The 15,002-nt window shown below is 35.7% G+C and overlaps 1 protein-coding gene across 8 annotated transcripts in view; it reads left to right on the top strand.

The window, feature by feature from the left end:
- The window catches only part of WAC (WW domain containing adaptor with coiled-coil), a 76,704-nt gene that overhangs the window by 35,568 nt on the left and 26,134 nt on the right, over positions 1-15,002 (top strand). For all 8 annotated transcript variants that reach the window (XM_046678488.1, XM_046678486.1, XM_046678485.1 and 5 more), the window contains exons 4-6: positions 6,287-6,393; positions 12,617-12,732; positions 13,280-13,392. In XM_046678488.1, the coding sequence (XP_046534444.1) occupies positions 6,287-6,393; positions 12,617-12,732; positions 13,280-13,392 (336 nt within the window). The remainder of the gene's footprint in view (positions 1-6,286; positions 6,394-12,616; positions 12,733-13,279; positions 13,393-15,002) is intronic.

Below are 15,002 nucleotides of genomic sequence, written 5' to 3'. Positions count from 1 at the left end.
TTGTGTAGATATGCCATGTTTGATTTATCTATTAATCAGTTAACGGACATTTGGTTTGTTTCCATCTTTTGGCTGTTCAGAATAATGTGCTGTGGACATTTGTGGACATGTTTTCATTTCTGTTGGATGTATACCTAGAAGTAGAATTGCTGGATCAAATGATAACTCTGTTTAACCCTTTCAGGAACTGCCAGACTGTTTTCCAAAGCTGCTGAGTATTTTGCATTCACAGCAGCAATGTGTATGAGGATTCCAGTTTCTCTGCATCCTCATCAACACTTGTTAGTCTGTTGTTTTTTTTTTTTCACTGTAGCTATCGTAATGTGAAGTGCCATTTCGTTGGTGGTGTAATTTGAATTTCCTTCATGGCTGATGTTTGTAGAGCATCTTTACATGTGCTTTTTGGACATTTGTATGTCGTCTTTGGAGAAATGTTTGAGGTGTTCTGCTTATTTTAAAACTGGTTTATCTTTTGTATTGAGTTTTGAGAGTTCCTACTAGTAGAAGTAGATAAAAATCCTTTGGACATGATTTGCAAATATGTTCTCCCATTTTCTGGATTGTCTTCTCACTTTCTTGATGGTGTCCTGTCCTGTGAAACACAAAAGTTTGTAACTTTTACAGAGTCTAATTTATCTGTTTTTCTTTTTTTGGTGGTGATTTATGCCTGTAGTTTCTTGTAAGAGTTGTGCAGTTTCAGCTCTTACGCTTAGGTCTGTGGTTTGTTTTGCATTAGTTTCTGTGTGTGGTGTGAGGAACGGGCCCGACTCACCTTCACTCTTCTGCATGTGCACCTTCCCTTAAGTATTTTGTAAAATGTCCATTTCCAGCCTGTCTGTAAACGTAAATATTACACGCTACCTTTACAGGTAAGAGTAGGAAAAATATGAGTAGTCCTGAAGGAAATAGTGTAATACGTAATTTTCACAAAGTAGTTTGTATCACTGCTCAAAGTATTTAGCGTATTCATTTGAGATAGGAAAGCAATACTGTTTTTAAAACTAGCTTTATTAATGAAATTCAGTGAGAGCCACATCCTTCATTTAAGAGTTTTTCGTCCTAACTCTAGCAAAGTAATCTTGATATCATTTGCTTGTAATAGATGAAAGTGTAGCATTATTGTATACTATTATTGGTGGTGATGAGATTTTTCCAAGTAGTATACATCTTGGTAAAAGTTTGAAACAAAACTAAGTACGGTACAGTTTACACAGCAATTATATTCCAAGAAAATTCAGCATAATTTATGTTAAGCAGAATTAGGTTTTCGGCTCAGCTAATTTAAGCTGATTTTTTCAGACATGGGACAGTTCTTTCAGAAAAGTTCTATGCACAGTAGCCATCCCTGGTCCCCTTTCACTAAGTCTCAGTGGGCAGCTTCATCTAGGGCAGTGCTGTTCAGTGAGCCACGAATGCAATTTTAAATTTTCTAGTAGCTAACTTCTGGAATTTTAGTAATATATACTATTTAATCCAATATACCAAAAATAGATCATCATGTAATCAGTATAAAATATTAATGTGGTATTTTACATTCTTTTTGTACTAAGTCTTTAAATTCAGTGTGTATTTTACACACATAGCAAATCTGAATTTAGAGTAACCACGTTTCAAGTACTCAATAGCTATATGTGACTAAGTGGCTGTCATTTGGATAGCATGTATGTAGAGAGAATGACTCAACTACAGGCTCCTGTCAAATGCAAGCCTATTGTCACATCATCTCATGTTTCCCCCCCTCCCCAAGAGACATAGTCTGGTTAGCTACAGCTTTTGCTTTTTTACCACCAGTTAGTTCATACACAATTGGTAAATTGGAGAATGACATCAATATAAACTGAAGTTGTGTTGGTTCATGTGTGAAATTGTTTTTTTCTGGACAAGGAGAATCAGAATAGCAGGAGTAGGGTTATAACCTTCAAATAGAAAGGACAAAGCCCTCAACCAGCTGTTACACTGGCAAGACCCCCAAAGAAAAGTCAAGTCTCTTCCCCTAGCCTTGCGTGGCTCTGTGGCCAGTTGCACCTTCTCCACTTCTCGTTTTAACTGTAGCCTCAGTGCTCAGAGCTTTACTCCCATGTTCTCAGCCCCAGCAAGCCACATTACTGTCCTAATGTTTTTTTGCATTTTTAACATCCCCTGAAACAATCCACAACCATGCTGAGCTGCTTCCTGTGCTGTCCAAGTTTGTGTTAGTGCTCTGGGTGTAAGAAAGTTGCATAATTTTGAGTGATTTGCTCCTACTCTTTTTTTTCTCATAAGATTTGTTTCTAGTGTGCCATTTTGCAGAATTCAGGGTTTTTCAGGAAGACATCCGTCTTGTGGCAAAAATACCCATTGCAGATTTATGGCTTTCTTTGTGAAATCCCCTTATTTTTAATTGTTTGTGGTCTCTGGTTTTGGAGTGATTAGAGGAGGAACAAAGACAATGGAAGGGAGGGAATATACAGAATTAAGTATGGCCCAGATACTGACCACACCAGAACCATCTTGAGAGTGTTTATTAAAAATTCAGATCTTGGAGTCCCATTCCATATACTGTGAATCAGAATCTCTGTGAGATGCAACCTAGAAGTCGACATTTTTTAATTTAATGGAAGTTCGTGATCCACTGCCAAACCTTATTCAGTCATACCTATTATCTGCTTTAATTAGTTTGAAAAGAAGCTTGGGGTGGTATATGTCCTTGAAATCTTTCATTTAGTATTATAGATATACCTTATCTGTTCCTTCTAGTTATTTGTAAAGGGCATTAAGATTTAATCTCTAAGTCTAAGGATCTGGTAGTGAATTTTCATGGTTGTCATGTCTGAATAAGGACATAAATGCCGTAATATTTTGCCCCTGAGTAGAGTGAAAACTGTTGTTTCACCTTTTGGAAAGCTGGTTGCATTTCCCAGCTTTGTTTGATCATATAGAACTGTATATACTTCCTGCTTTCCCTCTTATTTCCAAGTTCCCTTATCTAAATGAGAGGCAGTCTAATTGCTTCATGCTGAGCAATCTTGCTGAGTCAGGTGTGTTTCACTACATTTTTTGGCCCGTTTCCCAGAATACTCTTCTAGGGCTCTGTCTTTCTCAGATTGTAGGTTATGTCCTCCTCACCCTTACAGTCTGGCTTCTCAAGTTTTGATGGATGCCGAGTAGGGGTTACTCTGCCTTTTAAATATTGAAGATTCTGTCACGGAAAAGGTTATCTTGCATTGTTATATTAACTACTTAGATTAGCATCTAGCCCAGAAGTCGGCACACTTTTTCTTAAAGAGCTGGATAATAAATATTTTCATCTTGTAAGCCACACAGTCATTGTCACAATTAAAAAGCAAAAGTAGCCATAGATAATACTTAAATGATTGGCTGCACCTGTGTTCTCATAAAACTGTGTTAATAAAAACATACCCAGCAGGTTGTAGGTGGCTGACCCTTGGATTCTAGTCTCATACCAGCATCCAATCATGTTGTTACATCTCCGTTTCATATCTGCCTTTGGTTAAGCACTGGGCAGGAGAACTTTGCTCGCCCTCTAGATTCTTCAAGCTGCAAGCATAAACATATAACCCCTTTATTCCCACCACTCCCCCTCCAAAAAAAACCCCAAGTAATTCTTAATAGCACCCCTTTCTTAGAAACCTTTAAAACTTGCTTCATCAATCCTAATTTTAATTTCTCAAGGTTGGTTTAAATGTGTGTCATTTAAAACCAGTTTTATCCCACTTATCTATAAATACTATTTTTCTCAAGGTGCTGTATTTTTTCTCTTTGAAGTAGTGAGTGTTTTTCTTGGTAATGTACAGAGAGCACAAAGGGCGGTCAATCATAGAAACAGCTTTTGCTTTCATTACTTTGTTGGGCCAAACAGCATCCATGAGATTATCTCTCACCAGTATTTACGTTATCTTCCTTAGTGCACTTGAATAATCGCTAGATTGAGCATAAACCTTCTGAGTTCAAGCTTTATGCACGACTCTCCTCTGCTCCGGATATGTTACCACCCGCAAATCACTTACTCTTTTGCTCAGCCTTAGACTCTACATTACACTACTAATATAAAAAACTTATGTTCTTATCCTGAAACACACACGTTCATCATGGGGTAGAATACAAAACTTCACGTGAGTTTTTAAGATAAGATAGATTTCAAAGAAACGTTGTGTTGTAGCACTTCCTGTAGGTATGGCTCTGGAAAGTCATAACCAGCACCACCATCATTACTGTGACCCTGGGGATGATAGTATAAATGGTAGCTTTCATTATAGAGTTAGCTTTGTTGAGCTTTCTGTAGTCATGTTATTCAGGGGCAAATCTGCCCTCCCTTTACTTCTTAAGCACATTCTTCTGGCTGGAATCTAAAGTTCTGTTGGCCTGCTTTACCGTAACATGCTTTCTATAAAACCTCTTTCACTTAGTTTTGGATTCTATTTAAGAATGTTTTTAGTCTGACTAAAATATTGTATCTTAATCTTGTTCCTCACTTTTTTTTTTTTTTTTTGGTGAGAAAGATTGGCCCTGAGCTAACATCTCTGCCAGTCTTTTTTTCTTCTTCTTATTCTTCTTTTTCTTCTCCCCAAAGCTACCCAGTACATAGTTGTATATCCTAGTCATAGGTCATTCTGGCTTTGCTATGAGGGACACTGCCTCAGCATGGCTTGATGAGTGGTGTCATGTCTGCACCCAAGGATCTGAACCAGCAAAACCCTCAGCTGCCGAGGTGGAGTGTGCAAACATAACCATTCAGCCACAGGGCCCTCCCCTAAAAAAGTTTTTGTCACATCTGAAAAGTGCAAATTTCAGCATAGATCTAAAGTTTTCTTAAAAATTTGGAGTTTATTTTTTCTTTGTTCCTGAATGTGTTGGAGTCCTCAGCCCACCCCTGGATTCAGTGGTTCTCTAAGAGGACTTGCAGGTCTTTGAATCTGCTTCTAGCTTCCCTTGTAAGCCAGCCCCTAGCCAACGTTATATCTTGGCCATTGCCTTTTCTCTTTCCATACACTTACTTCATTCTGACTCATATTGGTTATTTACTATATGCAAGGTGAAGTTAGAGTCCCCGTCTTTCACCTCTAATGGAAGAGACTCCCAAATCCACTTCTGAATTCTTAGTTCTACGTAAATCTGCTGACCATTTCCACGTGGATGTCTAAAACCTTATAGTCATCTTCTGTGTGTCCCAGTTCACCTTTCTCATCCATCTAGTTTTCCCTGTTGATTGAAATAGTTTCAGTTCAGTTTTTTAAGTTTCAGTTGTTAGTTTTGCTAAGTGGTCTAGATTAATTGTTTCATAGAATGTGGAATGCTTATTTATTTCTGCTCGTAACAACTCTGGTTCTGACTTCTAACTAACTGCTGGACCACTGGACCATTTAAATTGCTCTTCCCACTTCCAGTTTTTGTTCATTATAGTGTAGCCTCCATACCATTGCTGGCTAAGTTAAAAAAAAAAAAAAGTTGAATTATGTTATCTTGATGCTGAAAAATATGTGAAATGAAATTGAAATACTAACAATTAGACTTTTGTGGTGAACCTTTTTGTATTGTTAAAGTATTTTTGCAAAGTTAGATTTTTATACCTTGGCTTTTCTTAAGACAGTAAAAACTATTATCCCTGATGGTCTCTGAAATGCATAGGATATTCATAAAATTTGAGTCGCTTTAAAGCAAGTTTTAGGTAGAGTTGGGCTGTTATTAGGAGACTTGACATCATTTTCTTTGTCTTAAAAGTGAACACCTTCCCTGAGACTTAACTTTTTGAGAAGTTGATACTGTTTTAATTGAAAAATTGGCAAAACTATTAAAAAACAAGGGGTGGAGACTATTCAAGAAATTGAAAAATAATTGCAAAAACATAGGATCATTGTGACTTTTAGTTCTGTATCAGTTGAATTTTTGTGGCATTTTTCTCTGTGTACATTGTGTTTCTGTCTTTCCCTAAAAAACTTTTATTCTAAAAACACCTACAAGTTGCTAGAAATGATGTAGATGAGGTTTTGCTTATCTATTATAATTAACATAGTTCCATAGGTTTTCTTTTTTATGTTATAAATAACATAATTCCATGAAATTCCATGTTTCATAGGTTGTCATACATGTAGTACGTGTGCTCTCTAAGCCATATCTTTAGTAGACTTATAAATACTTTATATAAGTAGTATGAATATGTATATATTTCTGATGCTCATGTGAAAAATGATGTTTTAGGGATATACAGTGATCTGTAGTATGATAGAAACCAGTTTAAATTAAACATGAAATATAACTTATAATTCACTTTGCTCTTTATTTTTTTAAGGGACCAGTTACTCTCCACAAGAAAACTCACACAACCACAGTGCTCTTCATAGTTCAAATTCACATTCTTCTAATCCAAGCAATAATCCAAGCAAAACTTCAGATGCAGTAAGTATATAAACTTAAAAAGTATGTAAATTTTGGAATTTATTGTGAAAAACACCCTCACAAGTCTTGTTAAATCTAATGTCTTTTCTTTAAAAAAGCTTTTAACCAAATTTGACCTTTTCTTAATGTATTTGAACTAATGAGCTAACCTTATTATAGAACTGAGGATAGGCAGAAGATACCATCTTGGTATTCATCAGAGCAAAATTTTACCATAGGAATAACTGAGATATAAAGTGAAACTGCTGTAGTTACTTAAAGTGGTTTAACTTGAGCTTGCTCTTTCCATTACATATAAGCTTCCTCAAGCATATAGTTATTGAGCACTCTGCTAGACCCAAGTGATAGAAGGTCCCTGTCCTCAAGGGCATGAAACCCAATTAGGAATTTTAGATATTTCTAAAATGAAGTAACTGTTAATGAAGTAGCTGCTATTACTTAGTTTGAATTTTTTTAAGTCAAGGTTCAAATGAAAGTTCTGATACATTTATTTATTCAGCAAGAATTTAATAGGGTTTCAATTTGCCAAGCATATGCTAGGTTGTAGATACATAGAACTAGCAAAATGTGGCCCATCTTAAAGGAGCTTTTGGGCCTGTGTTGGAGTCTGAAAAGTAAAGAAAACAGTGCATGTTAAAGTTGCTTTTGGGAGCTTCAAGAGTGGGCCTCCCACCTTGGATGAGGAAGGTATGAAAGTATACGTAATGATACCCAACAGCTTGGATATGACTTAGCCAGTTGAGGAGGTCTACAATTTGTGCAGCATGTAAAGGAACAGCACCTGCAAAGACATGGAAGTGTGAAAAAGCATAGCATGTTCGGAGAACTTGCAAGGATTTTCATAGTGTGGAAAAATGGCAGGAGGTCAAGTTATAGGGATAAGTGGGGACCAGACGACAAAGAGTTGTATATCTTGCCAAGGAATATGAATTTTATATAAAGGCAATGGAGAGCTATTGAAGGATGAAGTTGGTGAAGTAACATCATATTTGCATTTTAAAAAATTATGTTAGCAATGTGGAAAATACGTTATAGGAAGGAAAGAACAACTAGAAGGCTAGGGAAGTGTAGGTTGACCCAACAGATTTTGCCTTGGATATTTGGGTGATCATCATACCTTAATTGGCATTGAAAACCCTCAGAGTTTATTGTTTCTTGTCCCTTCTTGAAGCAGTGTGGATAGTATATTTACATAGAAAATTGAGACATCAATAATATTATCATAAAAATAAATTTAGCGTAGTTTTAAAGATAGCGTTAATCAAGGTCTAGATTACACAGAAAATTTCATATACAGAGTTGGTTAAGCAGATACTGCAGGTATTAAGGACTGGAAAAACAAAAGGGAACACTGAGGTAACACATATATAGTGATTACCCCTTAGGGCTGGGAAATAAAAGGAAGAGTTTGGGATTATCAGAACCTAAGAGCTTAGATGAGGAGCCCTACAGAGCTGGTGATAGTACTTCTGAGTGGTATGATGATGCTAGTTCTGGTCTGGAGTGGATAGCAGAGAGCTGGAAACTGAAACCAACTGTGGCTGCTAGGCTTCTCCTTTCCCTGCCTTCCAGTCTTCCTCTAATGCCTACTGTGTATTGACAGAATCTAACAGAAGGTCACCTGGCTAAATAGAATGTAATTTGCATTATCCCAGCCCTGCATCAGGAAACAGAATATAGAAGGGTAGTGTTGAGGCTGATACAACAGCTTGATAAACCTTCACAGGTGTTACCATCAAACTCCTTGTGATGAGTCATGTTCAATAAAACATGTACTCAGGATTTTAGAATGAATATCTCTGTTTTTGTGAAAAATGGACCCATTAAAATAGCGCTAACGTGAAGCTCCATTTATCACTGACAGTTCACATTTGGTATTTGTCTGCTGAAAAAATTCCTTATTCAAGGAAAACAGATTCTGATTATTTTGATTTTCAAGAAATGGATTAACATAGTAAAATCAGAAAGAACAAATAATAAGCATCAGATAAGCTTGAAAGACCGAAACCATAAAGGGTGTCAGGGGATTTCATTATGTGACTGGAAACTGAAGATCATTACCAGAATGGATTAAATGTTAGGTGTTTTCAGAATTGGTTTCCCTGTCTGTAGATTTCAACTGTGGTATGTAATTAACCTCCAAGTAGTGGTCTCTTTCATTATTCTGTATTCACTGGGCATGACACATCATATGTCATTTACAAACTAATTTAATGTTACCTGGGAAGTCGGCTTTTGAACATTTCTGAAGGTTACTTGTAAACTGACTTTTTCTTTGTCTTAAAATCTCTTCCAGTAGAATTTTTTAGGTAGTAAGTAAAACATAAAAGTCCCTTTCATCTAATATTTTCATAATGAAAGAATAAATAGATGAATATCAGGTAACCAAGGTTAAGACGTTATTTTAGCCCAGGTTAAAATAGGGAATAGCTTTTTTAAAAAGTGAGTTTTTTTCTCTTTGAGGTTTTCACATTTTAAATCTTTCTTGGGAAATCAGTAATAATATTAGAGTTATCTACACAGACATTTGGTTGTATGGGTGATTTATATTTATATATATTTATCAAGTGAACTGTTGAAAGGTGAGTTGAAATTACCATATTTTTTCAGTATTACGTTAAGACATTCACATGTAGTTCCCTGCTAAGTCCTATGATGAACATTTATTGTTGTTTAACACAGAGCCTTGCTCATGGTAAATATTTAGGAAAAGCTTCTTGAATGCCTCCTTTTTCCTAATCTAAGTCATGATAGGACTTAGAGATGTTACGTAGACTGTTTTAGATTAGTTATTCGTATTTGTGGTTTTTTTTTTTTAGAGGCCTCTGAATTGAGTGTCTTCATTTAGGAAAAAATATTTTATTTCTACTTACAGACATTATAATTGGAATCTTTCCTTCTAAGTATCCTTCATCAGTTTTGATTTGCTTGGAAGTGCTTTAAATTCAGTCCTAGATAACTTTGCATTTATATTCCAGTTCCTTTTGTTATCAATTAAATCTTTTGCATGTTTTGTAGCCAAGTTTGAGGCCCTTAGAATCTGTTCTTTGTAAGCAGTCTTGCCTGAAGATATTCTACTTAATTTTAAAAAAATAGAAATTTATCAGAGAACTCTTAGGATGCCATGAAATTTTTTGTTACAGCGAATGCCATCTTTGATGCTGTTATTTAATGAACTATTCTTTATTAATAATTCATAAATTAATTCCAGGATTGTTTCTTTTCCATAGTTTAACTTAGAAAAGAAGTAACGGGACTCCATATTTCAGGGAGAGAGTGGAAAAGTAGATGCTTTTTTTTTTTTTAAGAAGAGAAAAGCAGCATTCATATAAGAGTTTTAAAAGACATTTTGAATTGAAGGAGAGCAGATAGGTGCCTCAGTAACTGTTTAGTGCTGTTCTTTTGGAGCAACCATTTTCATACTTTTTAGTCTCAAGACCTCTCTATTCATGAAAATTGGGAGCTTTTGTTTATGTGGACTCTGTCATCAGCATTTACCATATTAAAAATTAAAACTGATAAATTTGAAAAATAATTCATTTAAAAATCAGTTATAAACCCATTACATGTTAGCATATGCAGTCTATTTTTATGAAAAATAACTATTTCTAAAAACATCAGTTTCTCTTTAATGCTCGACTCAATAGAAGGTACTTATAATTTCATATCTGCTCTGCAGTCAGTCTTTGTGATATCAAATCTGTACAGCTTCTGAGAAAACCCCACTGTGTTCTTGTGATAGCTTGAGGAGAAAAAAGACAAAATTGTCTTAGTATTATTATGAAAATAGTTTTGATCATGTGAAATGGTCTCGGGATCCTTCAAGGGTTCCTGGACAACAGTTGGAGAGTTGCTGCCTTAGAGCATGTGTTGGCGACTACATCAAGCCCAGTTTAGAAACCTTGAAATGTTTGCAGGCCTTTTGTTTGTTCTTAGTTTTAGATATTCTTTTTTTAAAATCAAGAAATTGAACACCTGAGGATCTAATGTATAATACGGTAACAATAATTGATAACACTGTATTATATAGTTGAAATTTGCTAACAGAGTAGGACTTACATGTTCTCACCAAAAAGAAGGTAAGTATGTGAGATGATGGATGTGTTAATTAACTAGATGAGTGGAATACTATCACAATGTATTTGTATATCAACTGATCACTATGTACATTTTAAATATCTTATTTGTCAATTATACCTCAGTAAAACTGACAAAACCGTGAAAAGAAATTTAACACTTCCTGTTGCACATCAGCATTTTAAAAATTACCCCATTGCTTAAAGGGGTTCCCCCGCCATAACCTTTTTTGAGGATGGAAGCGGGGTGGAGAAGATAAGCTAAAGTTACTGGTATGTGATTGTAATCTTGTGCTCTGGAACACATTTCATTAAGTAAGACGTTAACTTGTACTGACCCAGGATTTGATAAGCAAAATTAGTGCAGTGTTGTAGACCCATGCTGTTCAGAGTTCTGATGTGTGAACTTCTAACTATCCTGGAGGTTGTGCCAAAATGTAAATTGTGTTGTTAAATACACTGTTTGGTTGAGCTGAATTTCTTCGTTTTCATAAAGCAAGACTTTGTGGCGAGGGAAGCAATGTGTTGAATACATATTCTGATGCAAACTCCTTACCTCTTCCAGGACAGGTAACAAGAGCATTGGTCTTGACCACTCTGCTCTACTCTTGATGTCTTCTGTCTGCCTGCTTCAAATCTTATTCTGTCTTCAGACCTGTCCAGTAATCCCATATAACCCCTTGCCAAGTAAACCAAATCTTCTAGATACATCCACACAAGGTCTCAGTTTGCATAATAATATAGGTTTAGGGAGTGGTTGGTGGTAGAGAAGAACTTTGTGAATTTGGGCTTCTCGAAATGGGTCCCTGCAGCTTGGTGTAGCCTACTTCTGGAAACTAGGGGGATTGAGAATTAACTCTCCATTGATTTTAGAGGTTTGGAGGCAGAGGACTGATTTCCAATAGCTTCATTTTCTTGGGACATAAACCCGAGAGCATAAACATATGGCAGAATCTGTAGTATTTCTTCAGCTACCCTCAAAATTATAACGACGTTTCCGGAGTTGGTGTTGATTTAGTGCATTAAATAATGGGCATCTGGAAACCTGAGTTTTGATCCTTTCTTCTGCCATTAACTAGTTTTGTGACCTGTGGACAACTCGTAAGTTCTGTTCTCTCAGCTCATTTACTACTTGGTAAAATTAAAACTGAGTAGCCAGGGCATAAGAGTTCTTTTCCTCAAGTTTTTTTTTTGTTTATTTTTGGGTTTTTTTTTTTTTGGTAGATATACACTCTGGTGAACCCAGAAGAAAGACTACCAGAGTATAGCATTGTTTCATTTTAATCTCAAAGCTCTTTTGAAAACATAGTGCCCTTCATCTAGAAGTATACTTGGGATTCTACCAGTTGTCCTGGGGCCTGTGCAGGCACTTAAACTTGACCCTTTTTGAGATGAGTGCCATGAAAACTGAGACTTGCAGATTTTTCTAATTTTATTATAATTTTATAGTGCCTATAAAATACCTTAAGGAGACTGTATCTGAGAACTTGTGAAGACCCAGTTTTAGTTACAGGAAAAATGAGTGATGCTGCTGATCCTATATGTTTTGTGAGATAAGGTTTAGTTAATACTTGACCCATCTCATGGATTTTGAATGTGAATCAAATTTATAGTTTTTAATTAGCTTTGTGTTTACATTAAAAAAATTTTTTGTGCATTTTTCCACCAAGTAACAGTAAATACAGGCAGGTTGTTGTTTGTTACACTGTTTGTGATTACTTTTGTGCCTTAGAGAGTTTGGAAGTGATGTGCTCTCATACCGTCGAGTCACTTGAGAGTGGGTTCCCAGCAACCCCTCCCCACGTGACTGGATTTCAGCAGTTAAAATTAGGATAATGGGGAACTTTCGTAATGCTTTTCTAAATTCAAGATGCTAATTTTGCATTTTTCTTCCTGTGCCTAATTAATATTTATTACTCTGTTTAATTTGATGTTTTATAGGGTTTTCCATTGTTATCTTTGAAAGTTTTTTAGACTAAGGTCGTCTAAGATATATATGCAGATAATTGCATCCTAGGTCGGGGCACCTTTATCTCATAAGTCTTTTGCCATATGTATGCTTTGAAAGCCGTTGATATTCTTGATATTTTATATCAAGTGGTTAGATAGTATTAACATTTTCTAATTTTTAAAAATATATTTTTAAGCCTTATGATTCTGCAGATGACTGGTCTGAGCATATTAGCTCTTCTGGGAAAAAATACTACTACAATTGTCGAACAGAAGTTTCACAATGGGAAAAACCGAAAGAGTGGCTTGAAAGGTATTTACTCTTAATATAATTGAATAATATTTCTTGTTCTTGATTTACAGGTTAACACCTTAGAACAGTAAACATTCTAAGTTTAATTGCAGTGGTTGGCCCATTGTCTGTCTTTTCCATAATTTCTCTTTACCTTAAAAAAGAAAAGATGAAAAAAAATACAGGACAGATAAGTAACTGTCCACAAGGGCCTTGTGAACAGTCTGTATATTTTTAATTAAAAAATTTATATTAGTCTACATTTATGCATGTCCCTTATAATAATTTATAAGAGAAATTTTTATATTTCTTGTCAGACAATAGTATGTTTCCATTATATATGTAGAATTAATATTACAGAGGTTTGGTTGTAGGGTTAATGGCATATAAATAATTGGTAAAGTGTTGCCTTCAGTGAGAAACATTCATGTTTGCTCCATCCCATCTCCCACACCAGTTAAATGATATGACCATGTTTCCTTCTTCTGAGCGTTTGGCTGAAAGTGTTATATGTAGACTCATTGTACCTCATTTAATTTTTATGGGTTTATCTATTTTTGATTTTTAGAGAACAGAGGCAAAAAGAAGCAAACAAGCTGGCAGTTAATAGCTTCCCAAAAGATAGAGATTACAGAAGAGAGGTGATGCAAGCAACAGCCACTAGTGGGTTTGCCAGTGGAAGTAAGTATTTAATGTTTTTCTTTGAAACAGTATAAGGTTTGATTCATTTTTGTAGTTCATTTGCTTTACAAATCAATATGCATAGCCATTGACATGTGTCAACTAAAATAAGTAGAAATATATAGGGTTTCTTTTATGTTGGGTCTGTCCCCCCACCTTTCACCATTTGTTTGCTAAGATGGGAAAGGGTACACGATGGAGTGGTACACATGTGTTCATCGCTACCCATAATGGCTATAATGCAGTTGAGTTGGTGAAAAATAAAATTTCATGTTGGGGGTTGACTTCTTTTGTTTTTTGGAGAGGAAGGTTGTCCCTAAGCTAACATCTGTTGCCAGTCTTCTCTGTTTTGTATATGGGATGCTGCCACAGCATGGCTTGATCAGTGGTGTGTAGGTCTGTGCCTGGGATCTGAACCTGTGCCCCCCTGGGCAGCCAAAGTGGAGCACAGAAATTTGACCACTCTGCCCCCTGGCTGGCCCCTGGATTGACTTCATTCTAAAACAAGAGCTTTCTTCCTGCCCCCCCCCGAATTATGTCCTGTTAAACTGCTGGACACTGAAATCCCATCCACAACTCCCTGGGTGCCAATCTAATAATTGAATTGTAGACATGCACAGATAGGGACATCAAAGTACCTGTTGGTGTTTTGTGTTAGCAGTGAGAAACTTGTTTATCCTTATATTCGAAAACTGATTTCACCATGATCATAGATCTGTGTAACATCTCCATGCTGTGTGCACACCTGAATGTTCTTCTGAGGCTAGATTTTGTCCAAGTGGGACAATATGGGTAGCGTACGTTTGTTTTTTAATTCAAATTAAATTTGAACTTGAAACTTGTACTAAACGTATTCTATTCCCAGTGGCTTCCTTTGTCCAGGATAAAATTTAGATGTCACATAGAGTTCTTAGACTCTTTATCAAATTATGAAATTTTGAGAACAATTTTAAGATGTGTTCTTGGAATTCTTAGGCTTAAGTGTTGGAATTCTCCTCCTCTAACTCAAAAAGTAGAGAATGTATTTGGTCTCGGCAGAGGATATTGATTTATATTAGTGAAATGGTACTTAATTCTTAGAAAACAAAATCTTTTAAAGTACTGAAGTCATAAAATTAAGAATATTGTATTTTGAGACAGAAGACTTAAGTTCTAGGCCCATTTCACTTAATATCTTAAGTAACTGACTTTTGGCAAACTATTAAAGATGAGATACTGGGTTTACTCTCCAAGTTAGAAAAAAAAAAAAGAATGCCACCCAGCTTGTGGGCCTCCTGAACAAATTGGGGGAGGAGTAGCAAGAAAAAATAGCAAATGGGTGTAAAAATAATTTTTTTTTAGTTCTTAGGCCAGGCCTCTCCACTTATTGGCTAATAGTTCTGAGAGAGGAAAAAGATCACAGCCTAGTATGTCTACTTTATTCTTTCCCACATAACCTATCATTTAAGTCATCTCTCTATTGGAGTAGAGTAAATGATGGGGGGGAATTAGAAATCTTATAGAAATACTGATGGAAGTAAAAATATTATTTTTGTCTTTTTAATAAGCCATCTTGAAGGAAATAAAATCAGAATTGTGTTTTTAAATTGTTTATTTGTACATCTTTTTCT

Source organism: Equus quagga, chromosome 12 (genome assembly GCF_021613505.1).
Source record: "Equus quagga isolate Etosha38 chromosome 12, UCLA_HA_Equagga_1.0, whole genome shotgun sequence".
NCBI classification, from domain to species: Eukaryota; Metazoa; Chordata; class Mammalia; order Perissodactyla; family Equidae; genus Equus; species Equus quagga.
Note: the sequence above shows the minus strand (reverse complement) of the source record. Positions and strands in the feature narration are given on the sequence as shown.